The sequence below is a fragment of the Bubalus bubalis genome, chromosome 11 (assembly GCF_019923935.1).
Source record: "Bubalus bubalis isolate 160015118507 breed Murrah chromosome 11, NDDB_SH_1, whole genome shotgun sequence".
NCBI lineage: Eukaryota > Metazoa > Chordata > Mammalia > Artiodactyla > Bovidae > Bubalus > Bubalus bubalis.
This window is the reverse complement of record NC_059167.1, coordinates 18103732-18131097: the sequence shown is the minus strand read 5'-3', so window position 1 is coordinate 18131097 and position 27366 is coordinate 18103732. Positions and strand designations below refer to the sequence as shown.

Genomic DNA, 27366 nt, shown 5'->3' with positions numbered 1-27366 from the left:
AGAACATTTCACCCAACAACAGGAGAATACACATTCTTCTCGAGGGGACACAGAATATTCTCCTGGAAGGATCATAAATTAGGCCATGAAACAAGCCTCAGTAAATCTGAAAGCACTGAAGTCATACAAAGTGTGTTCTCCAATTGAAATGAGATAAAATCAGAAACCAAAAATAGAAGGAAATTTGGGGAATTTACAGGAAATGAAGCTTAGAAGTAACTTGTCAAGTTCTCACAGCTCAGAAGGGCCATTCCCTTACTGAGACCATGTTCCCCACACCTTCTGCACAGCCCTAGGAAGCCAGAGATCTCAGACTTTTGCAAATGCTTGGGTAGCCCCTCTCCCAGCCACCACCCCAGACACACACTGAAAATGACCCCAGCCCCAGGCTTGATCCCAGAATCAAACAAGCTGGGGAGGGACAGCCCTTTAGGGCTATCACAGCTTGTTAACCAGCCCCGCTTCTCCCTGGGAAAATGGTCACAAGCAAATATTTCACTCCCCCCAGCCAATCTACCGAATGTCCAAAAGGCAGATGTTTCCCCCAAAGAAGGAAGCTAACATTTACCGAGGACTTCCCCCATGCCAGGCAGTTGACATATCCTAATCTACAAACACAATCTCCCTACCCAGGCATCTTCTCACTGTCCCCATGCTACAGAAGGAAACTGAGGCTCTGTTATTAAGGTGGCAGAAGCAAGATTCAAAATCTTGTCGTCTGCCTTTAAAGTACCTGGTCTTTTATCATAATTCCACGAAAAAGTCTCAAATCATGTTGTGGGAAGTTAGGAGAGCCCATAATGCTTTGAGGTGGGAGGACTATGAGGATGAGTTGGGAGCTGCAGAGTCAGCAGGATCACCCTCCGGAATAAGGGTCTCCACAACACATGGAGAAAGACGGCTTGTGCCTCTCTTCAGAGCCAACCACCAAAGCAGAGCAACAGCTGGAGAAGCTAAACAGATTTCAAATCTCAAGGGATGTCACAGTTCACTCAATTCAATTCCACAAAGAGCCCAGAGAAGGAAAGAAACTTGCCTGCAGATACACAGCCAGGAGCAAGAATCAAGGATGCCAATAACAATACTTCATGCCACCATTTAGGAGGCCCCACCTTTTGGCAAGATACGAGGCAGGGCTTGGAGCCCAACATCGCAAAAATAAGGTTTCTATTTCACCATCATCACTACCTCCGACATTTCTAGAGGGCACTACTGTGTGCTAAGCATGGTGCTGAGCACCCTACACCAGGATCCCGTTAAATCCTCAAGATAAGGTGGGTATGACGACACTCTCCCTTCTCAGAGAGGCACCCGAAGAGTTGAGGTCACGGCAGTACAGAGGCCACGCCAGGACTGGAACCCAGAGCCCCATCTGCAGGGCCGCAGGCTCAGTCTCCTGCTGGGGTGCACCTCAGGCTCTTTGGGATGGATGGCAGCAGCCTCTGGGCTGTTTCCATCTTCTCCCTGGCTTCAGCTGGCCTGAAAACCACTGTCATGTCCTGGAAGCGTGGCTGGTCAGGAAAGGTGAGTGAGCCAGGCCTGGGAGGCCAGTGGCTTTTGAAGATGAAGACGCTACCACTACTGGTGATCACCATCACTGGGCCGACGTGTAAAGCTCAACATCTTCAGTTTAAGAGGAAGCCACATCCCTCCCACACGCTCCAGCCCCACACCCACGGTCGGCCAACAGCTCTTTAAAAATAAAGCCGTGACTTGCCTCAAATCCCCATGGGGGCTCGGGGTTCCTGCCCCCTCCCCCGGGCACCCTGAAATCTGGGTCAAGTCAGTCCATGCTTGGGTTCCTTACTAGTGCCAATGGCCCCCACCCAGGGCGCTGAGCATCAGCCCCAGCACCTCTCTGCACGGGACTCTCAGAAGGGTTTCTTCGCAAGAAGTGAAATCTCCAAATAAAGGTTGTTCCCCGTGCAAACTGAGTAAAGGAGACAGATGCCCAAGGCCACCCCAAAAACCATTGGTCCGAATCTTGATTTCATGGCTGATGGGACTGAAATCCTGAGAGGTAACATGACTTGGCCAAGAACACACGGTCAGGGTCTCCAGGGGATGTTCTCAGACTCAGCGCTCTCTCAGACCTGCCACTGCAGCCTCTCCATCTTGGGAGGAAGGGGAGGCGGGTGTCTAGGTGTGTGTCTAATCAGCTCCGGCTCTCCCGCCTGGCCCGCCCTAGAAGGAACCAACACCTACCTGATGGCCTGGGGGCAGGGAGGAAAGGGAGGTTGTTTTTTTTTTTTTTTTTTTTTGTAGGGGGCACCCTGCTGGTTTGGAGGATAAGAATGGGGACAATACGGCTCTCCAATACCTGTCAGCGATCAAGAAGCACAAAACCTTGCTGCCAGCAAGCATGCGGGCTCTCAGCACGGCTGCCTGGGGCCTCCCAGGTGGGCTGCGGAGCGGGCACGGTGCCAGCCGCCTGCCTCACTCGTCCAGCCGTCCAGTCAGCGCCATGGCCTTTCTCAGGCCCCGGTCAAGATGCAGGGCCTCTGCCAAAAGCTCACACATTCCTTGCGTTTCTCCGGGTCTCTGAGCAGCTGCTGCAGGCCCTTTTCTCCTGTGTTGATTTATTCTTTATTGTTCCTGAAATACACCCAGAGGCTTTTGGCACCCAGCACAGGCAGAGCATCCAGCCCAAGCCCCAAGTACACACCAACCGGGCTCTCTGGGACCTGAGCCAAGTCAGTTGGAACGATGGGCCCTGGGGTCACACTCAGTAGCCAGGAAGGGAGGCCCAAGATCCCACCTAACCCCAGCCTGTGGCCCCAGAGCTGTTCTCAGGACAAACAGTGGCTGGGATATTTGGGGAGGAGGAGATGCTTGGAAGGTCTCTGGGAGGCCTAAACTTACTTGCCACTCCTCTCATGCATGAGTGACTTCCCAGCAATCCACCACTGCACACCCCACCCCCCCAACACACACACACACACACACACACACACAGCTAACCCCTATGTATCTATCGACCTCCGCAGCAGGGCCTGGTGGCTCAGGCTGGGCTTCTGGCTGGCCTGTAAAGTTTGGAGAGAAAGGCCTCAGAGGGGTCTTCCCCACCCTTCCCTGCCCAAAATATTTCCCCTATCAGCCAGTCTAATGGTGCCTGAATTCCTACCATCAACACTTCATTCCAAGGGTCAAAGCATTGTTCCCTGTGCACGTGAAAACAGCCTGGAGAGGTATGGGAGCTGCCTGATAAAAAGGCAGGGCTTTGGGGTCAAACAGAAGGTGTCCCGGCTTCTCCAATCACCTGCCTCTCTGTGGGCCTCAGTTTCCCTACCAGTAAGTGGGCATAATATCTTTACCACATATTACTGCAGGATTAAATGAGGGTTATACATATATATATACATGTATGTATATATATGAAGTGTCTGGCACAAAGTAAGAGCTCAATAAGTATGATTTCATTCGCCCTTGCTGGGCAGGGGCAGATCATTCATGATTCATCTTCAACACCTGGAGGGCAACAAAATGGCCTGACCCTTCCAGTTCCCCAGTCAGCTGAGAGCAGGACTGGCCAGGCAGGAAGAAGATGGGGGACCAGGAGTCCTGGCAACAGCACTGGGCTCTGCAGGCATCTGGCCCAGGGCCCCAGGGGCCCAGGAGGAGCACTCAGCACAGGCCTCCCCAGACATCCCCAGCTGTGTCAACAGGGCCTGCAGGGACATGGTGGGACAAGAGCCCCTGGATGAAACCTGGCAGGGCTTCCAAGCACGTAATGGTGCCTCCACTCTCCTGGGCTCCCTCTCACAGCAATAAAAGGGAAAGTGCAATCACTTGAGGGAGTCTTGTGGCTGGGGTGCGGGGGGTGGGGGTGGGGGTGCTGCAGTCAGCCACAGACAGTCTGGGCAGGGATACCGGAGGCCCTGGGGCCTGCAGGGAGCAAGGAGGCCTGCCCCGAGGCCACCACAGTGAGTGTCCCACAAGTAGAAGTGCCCGCCTGGTTATTTTTGGCAGCTCTTCTGCCCAAAGCCAGCAAGGAAAGGCAGCTGCTAGCAACATGGAAGGGCTGTTTACGCTCAAGTGTGCAAGCGCTGAGCAGGGATTAAAAAGAGCAGCAGCAGCCACTGAGCAGAGGGGCCTCTGCCCATGTCTTCCTCTCCTGACTGTCCTGTTCTGGCCAATCTGCATGCTGCAGAGCGCACAGAGCGTGGGTACTTCTGCTTTCAGTCAGATCTAGTCTCCCAACCGCAAAACTCACTCACACATACACACACACAGACAAATAAATAACTATGGAGCCAGCCGAAGACGGGGCCACACCCAGGAGCCGAGACAGTATTCCTCTGGGCTCTTCCTGCACTGAAGCAGCCCTGGGAGGGGCAGGGTAGGGGACCAGGGACAGGACACGGGAGCCTATCCCCCTTCCTAAAGTGAAAGTGGGGACAGTCTGTGGAACCTCAAGGAACTCGCTGCTTTCCAGCTTCCCTCTCTGAACGTGAAGGACTGTCTCAAAGTGTTTTTCCAGCTCTGGGATGACTCCTGGAAGCTGGGGAGCCCAGAACGATGATCCAGGGCTGGCTGAAGGGGTCAGACAGAGCCAGGTCAGGTGGGAAAGAGGATCTGAGGCCAGCCAGGTGTGCCCCAAGAGCTGCCAGCAGGCTGGGAAGAAGAAGAGAAGGTGGAGGAAAAGCAGGAGGAAGGCGGAAGGAGGCCAGCCCACACGCACTCTTGGGACTCTTTGAGTTATCACTCTGACTGTTTCTAAGCTCCTTTCTGAGCTCCAGGGCCTTCCCCTCCAAACAGCTGGCAAAATCTGGCAACAGAAGGCTGGCTTAGGGCCTCTGTCCACCCGGCTGCTGGAAAAAGCTAGGAATCGAAATCCCTCACCATTTGCCTTTCTCTCTTGACCCCACCTCCCCGGAGGAGATGGGTGGCCTTCCAGAGGGAACCCCCTTTTGGCTGCAAGCCTATTTATTGTACTTCCCTCTCTCCAAGCTTAGACCTGGACAAACCTGCCCTGGCTGCTCCCCTCCTCCATTCCTGAGACTCCTGGAGGAAGAAGCATTGCCTGGAAAAAAATAGCTCTCACAGCGAGCTCCCTGTGGCTGGAGAGAAAGGCAGAGGGTACAGGGAGCGCCTACCGCCTGGCCATAGTACCAGGCTCTGTTCCAGGAAGAGCACAATCAACAACCACTGCCAGGGACGCCTCCGGCCTCCAGCTCCCTGTCCTCCCCACCCGTCCCCGAAAACCACAGCTAGCAAGTCCAGTCCCTCAGGGAGCCCCTGACCCTCACCCCTGCAGAACCCCAGCTCTCTTCCCACACGTGGCAACTTTCTTCTTATATAATACCTTGGTGGCCCTCCCACACATACCCTCCCACTCTGCCTCTGTTACTTCAATTGCTGAAAGAGCCAAGGTGCTCTTAGGAGCAACTCCCACCCTAGGCTCCACCCCAAACCTCCACTGAGGTCACACTGAGAGGCTTCAGGTGAAGCAAAGACAAGGGGACTTTTTCCCAGACTGAGAAAGCAGCCTTCCTCCCACCCACGTGAGCAGTTCAGCCTGAGGCCTGGGCGGGTAGGTTCCTGAGAGCACAGTCTGATCTCTGGGAAGTTGAGCCCTTAACCATCGGCTGCAGGGACACAACACCTTGCAAAAGGACCCAGGCAGCAGGGTCTGGGCTGGTCTAGGCAGGAGTGTATCATGCAGTTCTGCCCAAGGCTTAGGAAGTTCGAATAGGAGCTTCATTTCCACAAGCCCCAGTGGCCTGGAATCCTGGCACCCTATCACAAGCAGCACACCTTTCCTGTCCCCTTCCCTGGAAGGAGCAAAAGGCACACAGGAGCTGGCTGCGGCAGGAACTGGTGAGATGCTGGCCGTCATCTGTTGAGTACCTGCTACAGGTCAGTCACTTTGCATGCATGATCTTGTTCAACCTTCACAGCAACCCCATGAGGAATTATTATTCTTCCCATTTTATAGGTGGGGAAACTGAGGTTCAGGAAGGTAATCAACGCTGAGCCACACGGCAAGCGGGGAAGCTGAAGAACAAACCCAGGTAGGCCGGGGCCTCGTTCACTTGTGCCTGCCAGGCTTCCTTCAGAATCACTGTCCAGCTACTGTCCACATGCCATCCAGGAGTGGTGCTCGGAGTGTGTGGACGGAAGTAGGTGTGGACAAGTTTTGCTTGATGGCTCTGGAATCTAAACTGCTGCTGCCCTGCTAACTGTTATTGTTCCCAGGTATGTGACCGTGAGGGCCCTATAAGTGTGCATGTTGTTGGGGGTGGAGGGAGGGTGATCTGGATTCCAAAGAGCAGTTTCCAACACCGAACTTATGCTGTAATGCTTCTGATTCATAAAATGAGCTCACAGTCTCACGGTATCCTGAATGTTGCTTTGAATGCAAATGCAGATCCCGTAAGTAAGAACTGGGGATTTCAGCACACTCCACCCAGCTCCAGCCCAACTGGAAGAGTTTAGTTCAGCCCCATCCAGGCAGGGTGATCCCATGCAAAAGCTAGTCTTCCAATGGAACTCAACCCCTGGCTGCATTTTCTGGAGCCTCTGGAGTGTCCGGGAAGAGTGGAGGCCCCAGGCTGCTTCTATACTAATGCATGCACACACAGGAAGGGTGCCAACTGTCCTGGCCAAAGGAAATGCCCAGGTTAGCAGATTCTCAGGCAGGAGGCTCCAGTACCCTTTCATTCTGAGGTCCCTTTGGGGTCAGAATTACTGGGACACACTCTCCAGAAGGCCAGCCATTCGGCAGTGCCAGAAGACTGGGTTCACCAGTATCCAAATCACACATGGACCAACTCCTTTGAAACCAATGGCACAGTATGAACTCCAGCAGCCAGACTCACTGGGCCCTCCACATGCTAAGTTTACAGTTTTTGGACGGAGATCTTTCATTCCCTTGTTTAGCTAAATACTAGATGTCGGACACTATGGGAACAACATATAGCATATACTAGAGCGAGCTATGGCAATGCTGAAACGAGCTTTCAACATTTGATGTATAGATACTAAACTGCAAAATCCTCACTGCAATTCTATGAAGGTATAGAAACTCTAGCTCCCAGTCTGTGTTTGGACCATGGCCCTACAGTAGGTACACAAATGACTATATAAGGAGTATTCAGAAGAAGGCTGAAGCTTTTCCAAAGAAATGGCATTTGAAACAGGATTACAAGGATAAGCCGGAGTCTCTCCACTACTTGTGGTCATCCTCATTGCACCAGGAGCAAGGGCTCCTTCTGTGAGACCAAACTGCATCAGAAGGGTTGTCAAAGCCAAGATTCCTGGACTGATCCCACTCCCCATTCCAGTATACTCTGCTCTGTGTATCCTCCTCCCCCAATCCTTCTCCCACTCAGCGGGCCCAAAGGCTTGCTCCACTGGGCAGCCCTTCCCTGAGTTCCCCTACCACAGGAGGCCTTCAGCTGAAATCCGTAACTGCATATTGCCTTTTTATTTTTCTCCATTTATTAAAAACAGTGGCCCACAGGGCTAAACACTCAAGCTATTTTTAAATTCCACATTTAAAAGCTGAATTCTTATCCCCACGAGCACTCCAGGGCACTCTTTCCAGTTGAGGGGGATGGGAGGGTGGAAGGTGAGGGGCTGACAGAGCCAGAAAGAGAGTGGGTTCTCCCTGATGCTTGGAGAGGCCACACTGGCAGCAGTCAGGTCTTCCCAGAGCGAGCTGCGTGGCTGGTAGAATGGGAAGAGAAGGAACCCTCCAGGTTCTTCACCCCCCTGGCCCCTGGGAGCTACTCAGACCAGAGTAACCTGCCAGAGGCCAATCCAATTAGAGAGGAGACTGGGCCAGAGACATGCGATGAGATGGTTTATCACAGTAATTGAATGTTTACACTCCTATTATTCACTGTCCAGAGCCGTAGGAAAAAAAAAGGATCCATGAATTTCCAACCAGGGATGGCTTCTCCTTTCCCCTTCCTCCTGAAGCCTTCTAACCACCTATGAAAATGGTACATTTCTCTGACTCGAAAGCGGCATGTGCACACCATCACTGGGGGGTTCTGGAGCAAGACAGATGATTTCCTTGCCTCAGCCGGCCCCCACAAGGAAAGAGAGGCTTCTCCGCAGAGCTGCGGTTCATCCTCCTCCATCAAGGCTCCAGCCTCAGTCCTGGAGCTGCAGGGCCCAGCAGAGGCCAGACCTCCAGGAGGCCACCAGGCAGGCTCCCCCTGCTGGAGCAAGCCAGACCTCCCCTCCCCCCTCTTCCCCGCCCGGGTCACCACTGCCAACAGGGATCCTCTGCACACACGTGCCTAGGTGGCCTCCATAGTCAATCAAGGCCAGCCAGCTCTCGCCCAGCCCACCGTCCCCTGAGCAAGGCTCCACAGGCTGGCACCTAGGTCCCGGTGGGATGGTGGAAGCAGGAAGTAGCCACTAAAGTTTGTGACCGACAAAGTTTTAAATGGGGGAGAGGAACTTCCCCTTTCATCCTTCCAGCAGCTCACTCTCGAGGCTGGGCTGGAATACCCAGGCTACCCGCGCCCCCCCCCTCCCCCGCCCCAACCCCGAGCCCCGCTTAGGCTGGCAGGCACCTCCTCCAGGCCTGGCTTCCTGAGGCTTCCTTGGGGTTGAGGCTTGAAAGCCCCAGGTCCTTAAATCCAGAAGCCTGGGTGGGGGGCCCTGGAGGTGCAAGCGCTCCTGCATGAGTTAAGTGAAAGACTCGTGTGACCACCTCCACCAAGCCGGCCATACGCAGGGTCCAGAAAAAGACCCGGGCTCCCGAGCTCCGCATGGGAACCACCAAACGCACCACCACCAGGTGAGGCGGCGGGAGGGCTCCGCAGGCCCGAGCGGCGCGGGGCGCACGGGGGCGACCACGGGGTAACAGGTCCGAGGTGCGCCAGCAGGGCCGGGGTGAGGCCGCTCCGCCTGCCCGCAACGCTCCAGCTTAGGCCTCTGCTGCACTAGCTCCGGTTCCCCACCACCTCCGTCCCCAAAACTCCGAGCGCGGGCGCAGTTTCCACGTCCACTCTCCGGTGCAAGGGGAAAGGCTCCCGCGCCAAGTTCCCGCAGCTCGCGAGCCACCCGCAGCTCGCGAGCCACCCCCACCCCGCCCCGCGCCTCCTGGAACCCGGCTAGGTCATGCAAGCGAGTCCCGTAGGACACCACGTTTCGCTCAGGCAGAGGAGCAGCCGTATTCCTGAGCCTGCCGCGGCCGCCACCGTGTGCCCGGCGGCTTGGGAGGGTTTTCCTGTCGGGGCCGCGCCTGGGTGGGCGGGGGCCGCGCGCGAACTGCGTAGCTGCACAAACACGGCGGGTCGGCGCTGCACACGCCGCTGCGGGCCCAGGGGCGCGGGCCGCGGAGGGGCGCGCGGCGGGGCGGCAAACGCACGTACACGCGCGCGCTTCCCCCGCCGCCCGGGCCGCAGAAGTTGCCGCCGCCCGGCGCCCCCGCTCCGGGCCGCGCCTGCAAACCTGCAGCCCGCGCGCCCAGCAGCCGCCTCTCCTCGCGCGAGCCCGGGATCCCTTGGCTGTCGCCGCCGCCAGGGCGGGCTCTGCGCCGAGCCGCGTGCAGGCCTCGGCCGCCGGCCTGGCAGCCCCACTTACCCCGCTCCTGCCCGAGCTCCCGCATCGGCTGTCCTTTTTCCGCCGCGGGCCGCCGCCTTCGGTCGCCTCCCAGGCTCCAGCCGCCTGCACGCACTCCCGATTTTAAAAACAAACAGGCGCCTCCGCCGCCGCCCCGCGGCGCTCTCAGCGTTTCCGCCAGCCCGCGCCTCCCAAGGCTGGGAAGTTTGCTGGAGGGGCCCGGGCGGGACGCGCGGGTTGTCACCCCTTGCTTGCGGCGCAGGAGCCTCGACGCACTCCGCGCCCGTGGTTTCCGCCTCGCGATCGCTCTCCCTCCCTCCGTGTCACCCCCAGTCCTGCGATGCAGTGTCAGGATTGCACTGCTCTGACTCATCGGTTGAGCTCACAGCTTGAAAAAAAAAAAAAAAAAAAAAGAGAGAGAGAGGGCGAGAGGCAACAGCGAAGGAGGAGGACTCTCTGGCGTGCTACAAAGGATTGCACAACTCCGGGCTGGGAGCGCGGAGCGCCCAGCGGCCGGCCGGCGCGCGCGGCACGGCGGCGAGCAGGAACCAGCTCTACCACTTCATCAGCACAACTGTCTCGGGTCGGCCTCTCTGCCAGCAGGCCCGGCACCGCCTACTTCCTGAGACCAAATAAGGCAGGGGAAGGCGTCTTTAAACCTCCGGCGGCTGCCCCGGCTGGGGATTTCCAGCAGACCTCACCTCCACTCCAGAGACTGTCGCCACCCTCCCCCAGCCCAGGAACGGTGCCCCCCGATGGCTTTGCTGGAACCAACAGGCCACGCGGCTCGTTCCTTTCACACCAAGGTCAGGAGGAGACGGTGACGAAATGTTTGGAAACCCATCGGGCCTGCCAGGAAAGTCTGTGTGTGATGCTGGGGGAGGACACAAGTCGCTTTCTTCCACAAAGAAAACTCTGGTTTTGGATACGGTAGGGCACGCGCAGTCCTCTCCAAGGCACTTTATTAACACTCTCCCCCAGTTTCCCTTTTTGGCTAGCGGTGTTAAAGTTATTGAGAGACTGGTCCCAGCTCCTAAAAGACCCATGTCTCGATTACCTAGATGTAAAAAGCGCCTCGGTTTAATTCTAGCAACTGAGGCCAGAGTTGGACAGCTTTGGGCTGCCTGCCTGTAGTTCCCCTACCTTTCCTGCCATCACCTGATGCCATCCCGCGATGCCTCCTCAACTGGTGAGGAAGATGGGAAACATTTCTGCTACTCAGGTGGTTCTTGCTGGCCCCCAAGTATCCTTACAGTGAGGCTCCAGGGCCAGGAGTAAGTCCTGGGGAGGGAGCCCATTTTCCCTGGCTCTTTTCATTTGTTTTTGTTTTTACCAAGGAGATGGGTCAGAAGGAGATTTTTCTTTGAAGGAAAAGCCACTGAATAATATACTGTGTCCTGGCAGCAGCCGCTGCTCCCCTGTGGCCAGTCCTGAGAGGCAGGTGCATCCTTTGCTTTCTCAAGGGGAAGGGGAGGGGCAGCAGAATGCGATTCTCACCGCCCTTCTGAGCCTGCAGGGCAAGGCCCTTCCCCACCCCGGCCCTCCCCCTGCCCCCAGTGGATGACAGAGACAGTGGTGTCATCTGCATATCTGAGGTTATTGATATTTCTCCCAGCAGTCTTGAGTCTAGCTTGTGCTTCTTCCAGCCCAGCGTTTTTCATGTTGTACTCTGCATAGAAGTTAAATAAGCAGGGGGACAATATACAGCCTTGACATACTCGTACGTTCTGCCTAGAAACCTTCAAAACCCCACTCTTGCTTCTAAGAGGCATGACCTTCCTGTCTTCTTCCACCCTTTCGCTGGTGGGAGCCCCTGTGTGCAACTGGAGCTCACACCTTACCCAGGAGGAAAAGGGCTTATTTACACATATGTCACAGTAATGACAACTTAGTTTTATCTGCAAAATAAAGATAATTATGTCAGGGGACTGGACCCGATGACCTCTTAAAATTCCTTCCAGTTTAAAATCCGTGATTCTGTGATTGCCAAAAAATGAATAGAGGAGCCAGGGAAACCACCTCCAACAAAGAAAAGCCCAGGCTCTCAGATTTAGCATCTGCTCTGACAGTATTGTTCCTGGCAATTCTCAAAGCATGTCCCCCCACACAGCCTACTTAACAACCCTGTGTGTATGAGAAGTTTCAACTCACTCAGTTTATGGATGAGAACACTGAGGTTCAGAGAGGTCGAGTGACTTACACAAGATCACAAGGCAAGCCAATAGTTTGTCACCTCTCTTCCTCTTCCCATCTCACCCAGAGAAAGGCAGTGAGTCACTGAAGGACTGAGGTGCTCAGGCATGCAGGCCCCCAAGTAGAGGCTGGACTCCCGGGACTCCTGGCAGAGGTTCTGTGCAAAATCTTTTTTGTTTTTTCCATTTGTCTGATGTTTTCCTTCCCACTGACACCTCAGCCAAGTGAGGGAACCAAAGCAAACCCACCTGGTCTCTGGTGGTCACTGCTGCCAGGTTCCTCTGCAAACCTGCAGCCATCCTGACCTCCCCCTTGGGCCTGGTCCCCAGAAGTGGGCTTGGGCCAGCCCAGAGCCAGCCCTTCAAAGAGCTAGTGCAGACCAGCCCAGGGATGTTCCCCTCCAGAACCCTGGCTGGGGAGCACATTCCTAAAAGAGCCTGCCACCACGGAGCCAGAGCCCAGCCTCCAGGGAACAAGTGGGAGCCATTCCAAAGGGCACTCCTCAGCCTTGTCCCGCCAGGACTCCCTCCCTATCCCATGCCGGGCTGCTGGGCTGGGCCCAGGGAGCAGCACAGGGAGCAGGGGTGGATGGCAGGATGCATCAGAAACAGGAGTCAGTGACCTGGAACAGCCCTGCTCATCTTGGAGTAGCTCTCACTCACAAAGGAAGAGAGGGAGAAGGGGCATGTGCGCATGGAGGGGAGGAGGGCCCAAGACTGTCCCAGATGGCGCCTGCCTGGCAGGAGAAGTCTCCCTCCCAAAGGCCGGCAGATGAGAATGTGTAAAGAAAGCTGCAGCTCTTCCAGGAAGGCCCTGGAGGTCAGTTTTGCTGCAGATATGACAGTGCAGAATCACTGACATGTGAAGTGAAAGTTTTGGTTCTAGAAGCTCTAACCCTTCCTACAGGTGCAACTAAAAAGGGTGCCGATTGCGGAAGAAAAGAAAAAAAGAGACAGATGGTCCAGGGACCTTACCCAGAGAGCAGGCTTTTCTTCACCAGCAAGCTATAAACTACAGCAAAGAGCACAGAGCTCCAGGTCCCAGGGAGTGCATCTGCTGAGAAACACTCCAGGAAGCAAAGCACCCTTGACAGGACCTCAAACTCTGGGTCCCAGTGACCATAGAATATGGCATTCAAGAGGCTTCCAGGAACAGCATCGGCTCTCTGGACTCTGCACCGAGTTATCCCTCACTGCCCTGAGTGGTCATCATTCGTATCCTCTTCTGGGACAACCTGAGACCATGAAGAAGCTTGCATGGGGGAATACTGTGGTATGTGAATTCTATCCCAATAAAACTCTTACTAAAAGATAAAAAGAAGCTTCCATGGAAGCTAGGTTCTCACCACCCGTCCCCCTGCCTCCATTAACCTTGTTTCCATCATTCATTTAAAACAGTTTTCTTCACCCCAAACCCCATGCCTGCTTTCCAGTCCTTTTTCCACTGTGCTTTCTCTATCAGGACTTTCCATCCAGGCCAGCACACATAGTGTGTTTAAGTGAATAACCAACCTTTGCGGGAATGTGGGGAGTTGAGAGTACAAATACCTTTGAGGAAATCTCAAGTCCACCTTATGTCCCTAACATGCCTTGTGTCCTGTTGTTACTTCCCTTTTCAGAATAAAGGGACTACCTACCTCTGGGACCTCATGACCTACAGTTACAACAGAAGAAAGACAAGGCTGTATGTAGAAAGAACCAGGACTGAGTCTGGATCCTGCCTAACTAAAGCCAATCCACTGTGTGATCTTAGGGAAGTTGACACTTAGTTCTGGGTCCCTGTGAGATACACTGTAAAGTATTTGCGACACAACCATAAAAGAATGCCACCTTCTAGGGATTTAGAGAATCACAAAGACAAAAATGGTTTTATAGCTGTATCATGCCATGTACCTATACGAGGTTACAATTTTTTTTTTTTTTACTATTGTATCCTAGATCCTCTTCTCCCAAAATTAGCTTTTCCCTTTTGAGAACCTCGCCAAGATTCTGTTTCCTCTGAAAAGCCCCCAGGTCCACCCCATCAGCCTGGGGTGCCCAGAGACACTCTGCAGCGCTGACTCAGTGTCCCTTCCAGGTGTCTCTCCAAGGCTTCTGCCCAGCTCCTTTGGGTCCTTCCCTCCAAACTTTTCCACTGCATGCCCACCCGTCCCCAGCAGGGACACTCCTTTGACGCCTGTGCCTTCTCTTCACACCCTTTTTTGGCCACATCCTTTCCGAGGGAGCAGAGGGCTCGAAACCCCAGCTGTGAAGTTAAGGGGCTGTATGCTGACAAGTCCCTGCACGGCCTTCTCTTCTGCCCTTGAGAACCCAGGGGGCCCTCCACCTGAGTTCACACTGACCTCACCTGTTCCGGGCAGGGCCGCGTCGGCCCCAGCAGCCTGTCCTCACACTGGGGCCCATCCACTGACCCCCGCCTCCACCTCCCTCTCTTGCAGGCCTGGGCCAGGTTCTGAGTGCCTTTGTCAGGCCCAAGAGGGAGCTTCTGCAGATGTCCCCAGTTGCTGCTGTCGCTCTGGGACAGACGTCTGGCCGGGGATAGGGAGAAAGACAAAACAGGTGTGGCCGCCAGGGAGGGCGGTCTGGCAGGGCCACAAACAGAAACGCCCTTTCTTCACAGAACCAGAGCTGCCAGCTTCCCAAAGGCTTCGTTTCAGCACAGTCCAACGCCCCCTGCAAAACCAGCCCCAGAACAGACTCCTTGATGGGCTGTTCTCTGGAACTCGGCTTCCCTACCTTATGGCTGTGGGTCAGGAGGAACAGGACCCCTGAGATCCAGTGTATGCACTGGGCAGTTTTCTAAAGCCTTATTTTTAAATGTAAACAAATACAAATGATGCATCTTGGACTAGAAGCCAAAATTCATATTCATGAGAATGTACAGGTTAAGAGCACAGGCTGAGACCTGAGTCCAATTCTTGGCTCATACTAGCTTGATGACCTTGAGCAACTTACTTAACCCCTTGGTTTTTCTCATGTGCAAAATGGGGATGATAAGAGCTTAAAACAATGGTATACATTAAGTCTTTCCTAAGTATTGGCTACCATTTTTTCTCCTCTCCTAGTCTAGGATATTTATCACCCATACTGCCATCAGAGTGATCACATCCCTTTTCAATAGCTCCCACCAGACTTCCCTGATGATCCAATGATTAAGAATCTTCCTGGTAATGCAGGCAACGCGAGTTCACTCCCTGGTCGGGGGAAAAAGGATTCCACGTGCCACGTGGTGCAGCCAAAAAAAAAGCTCCCATGACCTGCTGCAAAAAGCTGTTAGCCAGTCACCTGCGGTTCTGGAACGATCTGGCTCTGCCCGACTTCCCAGCCCCAGGCCCACCCAGTCAAACAACCTAGTTCCCCAAGACATCTGCTTTCTCCCATATGCTTCTCCTCCTTGTATCCACAGGTAAACTTTACCCTGCTCTTGACTTGAGCTTAATGGTAGTTCTTCTAGGAAGCCTTCCTTGACTCCTTCAAGCAGAGGACGGCCACTGCAGTGAACACTGCTGGAGGCCCCCCAACCCCAGATCCCCTTTTATCAGGCTGGTACGCCATTCCCCAGCTACTGTTGAGTGTCGGCTGCTAAGGGCTCACAGTTGCTCCCTTCTCAAAGGGCACCCTTCCTGGGAGAGAGCACTGCAGGCAGTGATTGACTGGGGGTGGGGGTGGGGTGGTGTCAGAGAGGGGTGGGTCCAAAAGATGGGCCCCCCTTCCCTCAAGGTGGGAGCATATCTGTGCTAGTGCAATGCCAACTGCAGGCCTCCCTGTGGCATCTGGCTGAAGCTAGTTCCAGCTGCAACACATCCTTCCTTGCTTAGCTTCTTCCTCAGCCAAGATCCGCTTTGCTCACTCCCTTCCTCCTCCGCGTGCGTGCTCAGTCGCTTCAGTCGTGTCTGGCTCTTTGTGACCCCATGAACTGCAGCCAGCCAGGCTCCTCTGTCCATGGGATTCTCCAGGCAAGAATACTGGAGTGGGTTGCCGTGCCCTCCTTCAGGGGATCTTCCTGACCCAGGGATCGAACCCACATCTGCCTGAGTCTGGTGCACTGCAGGTGGATTCTTTATCCACTGAGCTACCTGGGAAGCCCTCAGAGAACTTCCTGTCAATCCCAGGCACTTCCAATTGTCTCGGTCTCTGCCCCTAAGGATCAAAACAGCCGCGCTCAATCCTAACTCCCATGGCATTCTCTGTTTTTCTTGCCTCCGTCCCTTACACATTGTTCTACAGCTGCTTCCTGTACCATCTCCCTACTAGGATCAGAGCTTCTGAAGTGCACAGCCCAGGCCTGAGTCACCGCGTATCCCTGGTGCCTATACATGGTGGGTGCTTAGTAAATTAAATGCCTGTTGATAAATGCACAAATAAAATAATATTTGTGAAAATTTGAGGTAAGCAATAAGATGTAACTTACTATCACTACTTTATTACCATTCTGTTTCTTCCACTCTAAGATGCACATTTCCCCCATTTTAATATCTCTGAAATCAGGATGCATCTTACAATTGACAGCACATCATGGTTTAACTAGCAGCATTTTCTTTTTCATAGTTTGTATAAAATAATGGTTGTTTCACAATCATTGGCTTCTTAGGGTCAATGGTATATGGTATTATTATTATTATTATTTGCCACACAGCTTGCAAGATCTTACTTCCCCAACCAGGGATCGAACCCAGCCCCTGGCAGTGAAAATATTGGGCCTTAACCACTGGACTGCCAGGGAATTCCCTGTATGTTATTATTATTATTATTATTACTACTGCTACTGAGAGTGGATCTCCTGGGTTCTGGGGACTGCAAGGCAAAGCCCACAGAACTAAGTCCCATTACATGAGCTCAGTAACTGTCAGGCAAGCTCTTATAAAGTGACTTGTATTTTCCCAGAGGTCAGAAGGACCCCTGTGTCTGGACATCTCTGAAAATTCCCATGAAAGCAGGCCAATGTGATGTGAAACAAGCTCTGAACAAGGAGTCAGGAGAGCAACGTTCTGGGCCTAGCTCTTCCCTTAATTTTCCAGATGACCCCATGCAGGACCTATCAACACATTAACTGAGCATATACTAAATGCTTGACATGATGCAACCCCAACGGGTCCACCCAGCACCCCGAGGAAGCCATTATCCTCTTTTTTATAGATAAAGTTAAACAGCTCTTTCAAGGTCAGACAGATGGTACTTGACGGCCGGGCTTTCTGAGTCCTGATCTCTGATATATGAGGATGCCTCCCTGGGTCTGTTTTCCCAGAAAAACCATCAAGTAATGAGGGGCCACAGGTTGGAGGCTCACAAGCCAGGCTCATTCCCAGATACACTGCATTTGACCTATATAATGTATTTTATTTTTATTGAATTAAATATTTCTAAACATTTATTTAAATCAGGAGATTTAAGTTAAAAATCGGGATTTCTGGTTTATCATTAAAAAAAAACAAAAACAAAAAAGGAACATTGCTTACATTGGGCCCTCCTTCTCCGGGGTGGAGTCAAGTAGCTGTGCCAGGCACTGTGATGGGAGGTACACGTTCCAATTTTCCACAGATTCCACCCCTTCCTAGGCCACGGGTCACTGTCATTTATCATCTAGCCTGTGCTGTTCTCTTGCACCCAGCCGTCCTGTTATTGAGATCCCCCTACTCCCTACCAGCCTTTCAGTGGGTGATCCTTAAACCAGATGCACTCAGGTGCCCTCTGCAGCCCTTACCTGCCTTTGGCTCCTCCCAGAATCTCCCAGCACAGCCTCCCTCCAAGGAGGTCACTTTAATGAACCTATTTCAGAACCAGCAGGCAAGCCCCTGCCTGGCACCTACCTCCCCTCTGCTCCCATCACAGGCACAGCACCCCCTTCGTTGGTACCTCCCACCCCCACCCAGAGCCTCAGTCCAGGCAGATGTGGAGAGGAGTTATCCCAGGTCGAGGGGCGAGGCCCCATCCAGGAGGCAGGGGGGAAGGCAGGACTTTGTATTTCCCAACAGGAAAGTGGTTCTGAGGAGATAAATTGTAAGCAGGGGAGGCTCTGCAGTCACAGAAGAGCACAGTTTGACACATAAGGAAAGACAAACAGTAAATCATCAGGAGGAAAAATGCCGGGTCTCAGCAGCAATTTGAGATATGCAAATTACAACACCATTAAGGAGCCATTATGACCCGAGTCAACGTAAAAAATAAGTAAATAAATTAACAAGAAAGCTGCTGTTGGCAGGTCCTCAGGAAACAGCTGCAGATACACTGAGGTGCTGCTGTAAACTGCTCAGATCCTTCTAGAATGTGATTCCGCATTGTGTTGCAAGAGTTGAAGACTTGATCGGGTTATTACAGTCAGGAGACCAGATCCCATGAAAACAACTCAAACTACCATCTCAAAGGAGTTTTTATAAAAGAGGCTCATAGGAGCCTGTATTTAGACTCCCCCCAAATGGAACTCCATTCAGATTACAGTATGGTATGGTAACAATGAAATACAAAAGGTTGACACGAGGAAACAATCTGATGAAACCATTCGATGAACTCATGTTAAGTGACAGAATCAGAACAAAAAATAGTAGAGGGGGACTTTTTAACTGTGTTAAAACTCCATAGGAACATTTTGCAGCCATCAGAAAATTCCAAACAGTGCAAATTGCCAAGGTGTAATGTTTATTCTGTTAAGTTGATCAAGATGGTTTAAATAATGATGATGATGATAATGATGATGATGGTAATGATGATATTGATGATGTAAAGGCCTTTGGACAGAATTTCCTCATTATAAACATACCCCAGCCCATGTCCCAGGCACAGATAGGTCCTGCCCCCTGCCTTGATGAGGAAGGAAGAAGGAATGTAAACTGGGAGAGGAAGGGTTATGACTGTGGGCAGGAGGAGGGCTCTGAAAGACACTTCTGCCCAAGAAACAAAGTGACACAAATAAACCCGCACCATTTAACCTCCAGAGTCCTGGGTGCTAGCTCTTAATACTGCTGCATTTGCGCTCTCAATTTTACTAATACCTTATTTCAGCAACTTCGTAGGTGACACTGGGGCTCTTTGCGGGCTAGCCTAGGAACCAGCTCAACCACCATTTTTAGCATGTTTCTATGGAAATGTGTTTCAAGCTACAAGAAATTGAGCTGCTGACAACCCTGGGGCACGCACGTGGTCTCTAAATTAGGGAACTGAGACGAGCAGTTAGTGCTGGGTCCTGGGCTCAGGAAGATAGCCTGTTACTTAGATTCTGTATCAGTTAGTACACCAACCAGCAATGGTCCCTTTGGAGTTGGCTCGAGATCACTGTAGGGGATGGGAATGGGACCACAGCATCGAAGAATGAACACGATATTCAAGAGAAGCACATGGATATTCCTCATCTCTGCTTCCACACCAACGCACAACCTGAGTGACACCCACGTACAAGCCTGTGTGACAGGAAGGACATGAAACTGGCCTGAGTACCCTCGTGAGTATCCAGGTAAGCCCTGGGCCCACACGCTCTCCAGTTTCCCTCTGACCCCGACAAACCTCCAGCCACAAGGCCCTATTTCAGTCTGATCATGGAAGAATAAACTCCAAATCTTTGAGAGTTCTGGAATTTGGCTTGAGCGCATGTAGGCTTGTGATAAACCCATCTCTCCACACATTCTGTTGCAGTGGCTTCTGTGTCCGCAGGCTCCAACCTGCCCACTCGAGCGAGGTCTGCCCAGGGCTCTCCCGGTTCCACCCACCCCGGGACTCCAAACAACACAAGGAGTCTCCATTTCCTGCCTTGGACTGTGCTAGTCGCAGGGAAAGAATGATCGTGGGCCCTCCAGACACTCCACGTGACAAGAAAGTTCCCCACTGAGAAGGCTACCTAGAGTCTGTCGTACAGAGTGAGGTAAGTCAGAAAGAGAAAAACAAACATCATGTCTTAACACGTAGACGAGGAATCTAGAAAAATGGCAAAGATGATCTTATTTGCAAAGCAGAAATAGAGACACAGATGTAGAGAACAAATGCATGGTTACTGAGACAGAAAGCTGGGGAGAGGGGCGGTGGTTGGGGATAAATTGGAGATTGGGACTGACATATATACACTATTGTATATAAAACAGATAACTAATGAGAACTTACTGTATAGCACAGGGAACTCTACTCAGAGCTCTGTGGTGACCTAAACGGGCGGGCACGTGTGCTCAGTCACTTCAGTCATGTCTGGCTCTTTGCAACCCCATGGTAGGGAGACCACCAGGCTCCTCTGTCCATGGGATTTTCCCGGCAAGAATACTGGAGTGGGTTGCCATGCCCTCCTGCAGGGGATTTTCCTGACTCAGGGATCAAACCCACATCTCCTGCATCTCCTGCACTGCAGGTGGATTCTTTACCATTGAGCCACCAGGGAAGCCCAACCTAAATGGGAAAGGAATCCAAAAAAGAGGGGATAAATGGCCATTTCATTTTGCTATACAGCAGAAACTGACAGCAGTGTAAAGCAACTATACTCCAATTAAAAAAAAGAAAAGACAAGGAGAAGGCTCCACACAGGGAGGCAAATCCAAGGGGGAGTGGTGGGTAAGAAGGCCGTTCACTAGGCGTCTCAAGGTTCTGAGATGCCAGAGACACAAGGTGGTCAGAGATGGTCAGAAGACAGTAAGCTGCTCAGCCACAGGCCACACCTGCAGCTGCAAGTCCCAGCAGAGCTCTTGGCAAGATGGGAGGGGTCAGAGGGCCCTGCCGGCCAAGCCAGAGAGAGAGACTGGATGAATGTGGGGGCTTCCTTCCTGAGCTTGGTTAAAGTGAAGTGAAAGTCACTCAGTCGTGTCCAATTCTTTGCATACAGTCCATGGAATTCTCTAGGCCAGAATACTGGAGTATTCTGGTAGCCTTTCCCTTCTCCAGGGGATCTTCCCAACCCAGGGATGGAACCCAAGTTTCCCGCATTGCAGGAGGATTCTTTACCAGCTGAGCCACAAAGGAAGCCCCCCCGAGGTTGGTTAAAGGGCAACTCTAATTTTCTAAGTTTCAATACTATAATGAATATGTGCAACCCTGCAAACACCCAAGACACAAAGTCACTGGGGCTCCACCTGGGTCAGGCAGGGCCACAGGAGGTCAGTTTGCAAATCACACCCTCTCTGCTGCCTGTGTGAACTGCAGAAGAGAGAATCTGCCTCCCGCTGTGGCTAGGCCTGCGGGACCAGGCAGAGGTGAGTGGGCAGCTCAGAGCCAGAGTCTCAACTTCAAGGCCACATGTGCTCACTGGGCTGGAGCCCTGGAAACCCAGGTGCGAACAATCATCTGGGACTCTGAGGCCACTGGGGATCGCCTGCACCAGGCAGAGTCCATGCTGGGAGCCCCAAAGTTATGTAGTTAGTCAGCCTATGAAGTCAGGCCTCCTGTTACTAAAAGACTCAGTTAGCCAATCTGAATTATCCAGCCCCTGCAGTGCAGCGTGCTGATAAGACATACCAATTCTTTCTTTCAGGTGGTAGCAGATGGGAGGTTGGGAGTTCCTCCCCTGGGGCCTCCTTCCCACCCAGATTCAAAGACATTGATACCTTAAGTCTTTTATTAAAGAAAAGTATATAATTATGTAATACAAGTAAAATATATATAAGCTTATACATTGATATGTTATATAAGTATAATATATATTAAAGTAGGACAGCAAGGAGATCAAACCAGTCAATCCTAAAGAACACCTGTGCTGTGTGCTGTGCTTAGTCGCTCAGTTGTGTCTGACTCTTTGTGACCCCATGGACTGTAGCCCACCAGGCTCCTCTGTCCATGGGGATTCTCCAGGCAAGAATACCGGAGTGAGTTGCCATGCTCTCCTCCTGGGCATCTTCCCAACCCAGGGACCGAACCCAGGCCTCTTGCATTGCAGGCGGATTCTTTACCATCTGAGCCACCAAGGGAGCCCGAATATCCATTGGAAGGACTGAAGATGAAGCTCTAATACTTTGGCCACCTGATGTGAAGAATCGACCATTAGAAAAGACCCTGATGCTGGGAACGACTGAGGACAGGAGGAAAAGGAAGTGATAGAGGATGAGATGGTTGGATGCCATCATCGACTCAGTAGACATGAGTTTAAGCAAACTCCAGGAGATAGTGAAGGTCAAGGAAGCCTGGTGTGCTGCAGTCCATGGGGTCATAAAGTCAGACATGACTTAGGGACTGAACAACAACAACAAATATAAATGCTGTATAAATATAATATATATTAAAGTATGTGGATATAATGTTATATAAGTATAATATAAGTCACTCAGTCATGTCCGACTCTTTGTGACCCCGTTTGACTGTAGCCCACCAAGCTCCTCCGTCCATGGGATTCTCCAGGCAAGAATACTGGAGTGGGTTGCCATTTCCTTCTCCAGGGGATCTTCCTGACCCAGGGATCAAACCCAGCTCTCCTGCATTGCAGGCAGAAGCTTTAACCTCTGAGCCACCAGGGAATCCCAAGTATAATATAGTAAAGTGTATTAATATATAACATGTTATATTGATATAAGTATTGTTGTTATTTAGTCTCTAAGTCATGTCTGACACTTTTGTGACCCCATGAACTGTAGCCCACCAGGCTCCTCTGTCCATGGGATTTCCCAGGCAAGAATACTAAATGAGATATTGATATAAGTATAATATATATTAAAGTATTATATAAATGTATATATATATATAAAGCAATTTTAAACACACAAATACTCCATTCATGACCACTTCACCTAAATGTTGTTTTCAGATCAGATCAGTCGCTCAGTCGTGTCCGACTCTTCTCGACCCCATGAATCGCAGCACACCAGGCCTCCCTGTCCATCACCAACTCCTGGAGTTCACTCAGACTCATGTCCATCAAGTCGGTGATGCCATCCAGCCATCTCATCTTCTGTCATCCCCTTCTCCTCTTGCCCCCAATCCCTCCCAGCATCAGAGTCTTTTCCAATGAGTCAACTCTTCACATGAGGTGGCCAAAGTACTGGAGTTTCAGCTTTAGCATCATTCCTTCCAAAGAAATCCCAGGGCTGATCTCCTTGAGAATGGACTGGTTGGACCTCCTTGCAGTCCAAGGGACTCTCAAGAGTCTTCTCCAACACCACAGTTCAAAAGCATCAATTCTTTGACGCTCAGCCTTCTTCACAGTCCAACTCTCACATCCATACATGACCACAGGAAAAACCATAGCCTTGACTAGACGAACCTTTGTTGGCAAAGTAATGTCTCTGCTTTTCAATATGCTATCTACGTTGGTCATAACTTTCCTTCCAAGGAGTAAGCGTCTTTTAATTTCATGGCTGCAGTCACCATCTGCAGTGATTTTGGAGCCCCCAAAAATAAAGTCTGCCACTGTTTCCACTGTTTCCCCATCTATTTCCCATGAAGTGATAGGACCGGATGCCATGATCTTCGTTTTCTGAATGTTGAGCTTTAAGCCAACTTTTTCACTCTCTACTTTCACTTTCATCAAGAGGCTTTTTAGTTCCTCTTCACTTTCTGCCATAAGGGTGGTATCATCTGCATATCTGAGGTTATTGATATTTCTCCCAGCAATCTTGATTCCAGCTTGTGTTTCTTCCAGTCCAGCGTTTCTCATGATGTACTCTGCATATAAGTTAAATAAGCAGGGTGACAATATACAGCCTTGACGTACTCCTTTTCCTATCTGGAACTAGTCTGTTGTTCCATGTCCAGTCCTAACTGTTGCTTCCTGACCTGCACACAAATTTCTCAAGAGGCAGATCAGGTGGTCTGGTATTCCCATCTCTTTCAGAACTTTCCACAGTTTATTGTGATCCACACAGTCAAAGGCTTTGGCATAGTCAATAAAGCAGAAATAGATGTTTTTCTGGAACTCTCTTGCTTTTTCCATGATCCAGCGGATGTTGGCAATTTGATCTCTGGTTCCTCTGCCTTTTCTAAAACCAGCTTGAACATCTGGAAGTTCACGGTTCACATATTGCTGAAGCCCGGCTTGGAGAATTTTGAGCATTACTTTACTAGCGGGTGAGATGAGTGCAATTGTGCGGTAGTTTGAGCATTCTTTGGCATTGTCTTTCTTTGGGATTGGAATGAAAACTGACCTTTTCCAGTCCTGTGGCCACTGCTGAGTTTTCCAAATTTGCTGGCATATTGAGTGCAGCACTTTCATAGCATCATCTTTCAGGATTTGGAATAGATCAGCTGGAATTCTATCACCTCCACTAGCTTTGTTCGTAGTGATGCTTTCTAAGGCCCACTTGACTTCACATTCCAGGATGTCTGGCTCTAGGTCAGTGATCACACCATCGTGATTATCTGGGTCGTGAAGATCTTTTTTGTACAGTTCTTCTGTGTATTCTTGCCATCTCTTCTTAATATCTTCTGCTTCTGTTAGGTCCATACCATTTCTGTCCTTTATCGAGCCCATCTTTGCATGAAATGGTCCTTTGGTACCTCTGATTTTCTTGAAGAGATCTCTAGTCTTTCCCATTCTGTTGTTTTCCTCGATTTCTTTGCATTGATTGCTGAGGAAGGCTTTCTTATCTCTTCTTGCTATTCTTTGGAACTCTGCATTCAGATGCTTATATCTTTCCTTTTCTCCTTTGCTTTTCGCTTCTCTTCTTTTCACAGCTATTTGTAAGGCCTCCCCAGACAGCCATTTTGCCTTTTTGCATTTCTTTTCCATGGGGATGGTCTTGATCCCTGTCTCCTGTACAGTGTCATGAACCTCCGTCCATAGTTCATCAGGCACTCTATCTATCAGATCTAGGCCCTTAAATCTATTTCTCACTTCCACTGTATAATCATAAGGGATTTGATTTAGGTCATACCTGAATGGTCTAGTGGTTTTCCCTACTTTCTTCAATTTAAGTCTGAATTTGGCAATAAGGAGTTCATGGTCTGAGCCACAGTCAGCTCCTGGTCTTGTTTTTGCTGACTGTATAGAGCTTCTCCATCTTTGGCTGCAAAGAATATAATCAATCTGATTTCGGTGTTTGACCATCTGGTGATGTCCATGTATAGAGTCTTCTCTTGTGTTGTTGGAAGAGGGTGTGTGTTATGACCAGTGCATTTTCTTGGCAAAACTCTGTTAGTCTTTGCCCTGCTTCATTCCGTATTCCAAGGACAAAAACACCTGTTACTCCAGGTGTTTCTTGACTTCTTACTTTTGCATTCCAGTCCCCTATAATGAAAAGGACATCTTTTTTGGGTGTTAGTTCTAAAAGGTCTTGTAGGTCTTCATAGAACCGTTCAACTTCAGCTTCTTCAGCATTACTGGTTGGGGCATAGACTTGGATTACTGTGATATTGAATGGTTTGCCTTGGTAAACGAACAGAGATCATTCTGTAGTTTTTGAGATTGCATCCAAGTACAGCATTTTGGACTCTTTTGTTGACCATGATGGCTACTCCATTTCTTCTGAGGGATTCCTGCCCACAGTAGTAGATATAATGGTCATCTGAGTTAAATTCACCCATTCCAGTCCATTTCAGTTCGCTAATTCCTAGAATGTTGACATTCACTCTTGCCATCTCTTGTTTGACCACTTCCAATTTGCCTTGATTCATGGACCTGACATTCCAGGTTCCTATGCAATATTGCTCTTTACAGCATCGGACCTTGCTTCTATCACCAGTCACATCCACAGCTGGGTATTCTTTTTTCTTTGGCTCCATCCCTTCATTCTTTCTGGAGTTATTTCTCCACTGATCTCCAGTAGCATATTGGGCACCTACTGACCTGGGGAGTTTCTCTTTCAGTATCCTATCATCTTGCCTTTTCATACTGTTCATGGGGTTCTCAAGGCAAGAATACTGAAGTGGTTTGCCATTCTCTTCTCCAGTGGACCACATTCTGTCAGATCTCTCCACCATGACCTGCCCATCTTGGGTTGCCCCACGGGCATGGCCTAGTTTCATTGAGTTAGACAAGGCTGTGGTCCTCGTGTGATTAGATTGACTAGTTTTCTGTGAGTATGGTTTCAATGTGTTTGCCCTCTGATGCCCTCTTGCAACACCTACTGTCTTACTTGGGTTTCTCTTACCTTGGGCGTGGGGTATCTCTTCACGGCTGCTCCAGCAAAGCGCAGCCATTGCTCCTTACCTTGGACGAGGGGTATTTCCTCACTGCCGCCCTGTCCATGGAATCCTCCAGGTAAAATCTTGTTTTACCTTATCCCAATTTATACCACAGCCAATGTGATCAGTTTTTATGCCCTCATTAAATAAGTATATGTGCAGTTTTGCCTGTTAAAGCAGAAGCCATTTTTTCCACAATTCTTCAACATTTTCCCATGAATTAATATCATCTTCATACTAGTCTAACAGACTATTCATACTACTTCATACTAGACTATTGTTGGCACAATAGTCCACTGAGTCTAAGTATCACAAATTATGTAGCCATGTGGAACACTCAGGCTGTTTACAGTTTTTTGCTATTTCAAATGATGTTGTTACAAATATCTTGGTGTGTATAGCTCTTTTCTTATCTAGAATTATTTCCTTAGAATAAATTCCCAGTAGTAATACTAATACATAAAAGGAAATTAACATTCTTTATAGCTTCAAGTTCTACATTTTAAAGATATATTTCTCTGTGTGAGTTATCTGGATTATCTATTTTCCAAAGTAGTTTTCTTGACAACACCTTCCAATCCTGCCAATCAACATCTACCCTTAAAGTCAGTCCACTTTTCCCAGCTCCCCCTGTGGGTTAGGCATCTGGAGCATAAACCCTACAACTGAATGGATGTTAGAGGGAGCTCCACTGAATTTGCTGGGGAGGGATGAGGAAGGAGGCCAGAGATGTGGGTGGGAAGGTAGAGGACTGAGATGGACAGGAAGAGGGAGCTGGTCCCAAGGAGGCAGAAACAAAAGCAGATCTGAAAAGAAATCTGCAAGTGGGCCAACACCTCCCCAGGACATCAACCCCACCCCTCCACCCAAGCTTCCTCTGGGCTGATCTTCCAGGTGCCAAGAACAAAGACACACTTCAGTGGGTTCCTAAAGGAGCTTTTAGAAATACTATGTGCTTTCGGGTTCTGCAAACATATTTTGCAAACAACAGAGGCCACGCACTCACCTGCAGTCAAGTAGACTATGTGTGTATGGGCTCAGCCGCTAAGGGAGGCTGACTTGGAGAAAGAAAATCTTTTCAGAAAGAAAGTCTACCCCATCAGCCATGGCAGGAAAGATGCTTCTCCACGGCTCTCTCTTTAAGTGGCATGCAGACCCCTGATAACTGTTCCACACCAGGAGGGCCCCTGAAAGGTAACACGGGTCCCACTGTGAGGCATCATAAATTACACTGCCTGCCAGGCTCCGTTCACAGGCTTGGGGAATTTCTGAGCAGGAAAAGAACCACATGTGTCTAAGTATCTCATTTTATAGACAGAAGGAGACCCCAAGTGCCTGCTTTGGGGCTCCTGCGGCACCCTGCTGCAGTCGTCATCAGGGGGTGCTCGTCCGCCCCCTCCGACAGGAAAAGCTGCCGTGCAGCCTGTCCTGACCACCACTCGGCTCAACAGGGCTTTCATTTTAAAACCTCAAGGTCTCCTCTCTCAGTCGGCTGACTCGTTCTCCCCAGTTCCTTCTCTGTGCAAAGCCGGCAGACAGTGCCGGGCACTTCCTCTGAGGGCAGCTTGTGTTTCTCCTTCTTCAGGGGTTGAGCTGATGGGGGAGGGAAGTCTCTGCCACCTTCAAACCAGCTCCT

General features: G+C 50.9%; 2 protein-coding genes across 6 annotated transcripts in view; one reads left to right on the top strand and one right to left on the bottom strand.

Moving 5' to 3' along the window:
* MIDEAS (mitotic deacetylase associated SANT domain protein) overlaps nucleotides 1-27366 on the bottom strand; it is a 72588-nt gene that overhangs the window by 31136 nt on the left and 14086 nt on the right. For 2 of the 4 annotated variants that reach the window (XM_006046574.4, XM_006046578.4), the window contains exon 1: nucleotides 9547-9906. The exons of 1 other annotated variant lie outside the window; for it this stretch is intronic. The gene's annotated coding sequence lies outside the window, so the exon portion shown is untranslated. Of the gene's footprint in view, nucleotides 1-2320; nucleotides 2926-9546; nucleotides 9907-27366 lie in introns of those variants that run through there. One more of the 4 variants, XM_044924748.2, reaches the window with a different exon arrangement.
* LOC102410881 lies at nucleotides 9906-13574 on the top strand. 2 transcript variants are annotated; one of them, XM_025295235.3, is made up of 3 exons: nucleotides 9906-10331; nucleotides 12625-12990; nucleotides 13337-13574. In XM_025295235.3, the coding sequence occupies exons 1-3, from the start codon at nucleotides 10281-10283 to the stop codon at nucleotides 13484-13486; spliced, it is 567 nt and encodes a 188-aa protein (XP_025151020.2). In that variant the 5' UTR covers nucleotides 9906-10280; the 3' UTR covers nucleotides 13487-13574. The 2 variants fall into 2 exon arrangements, with proteins under 2 accessions (XP_025151020.2, XP_025151019.2); XM_025295234.3 differs by having other exon boundaries at nucleotides 9906-10455.

What these genes read in the sequence shown, in the direction of transcription:
- LOC102410881 (XM_025295234.3), top strand. Translation starts at nt 10,354, where the DNA reads ATGTTTGGAAACCCATCGGGCCTGCCAGGAAAGTCTGTGTGTGATGCT. An exon ending in AAACTCTGGTTTTGGATACG is followed by an intron (nt 10,456 to 12,624) that starts GTAGGGCACGCG and finishes CCCTTCCTACAG; the next exon opens with GTGCAACTAAAAAGGGTGCC. An exon ending in TTGCATGGGGGAATACTGTG is followed by an intron (nt 12,991 to 13,336) that starts GTATGTGAATTC and finishes TTCCCTTTTCAG; the next exon opens with AATAAAGGGACTACCTACCT.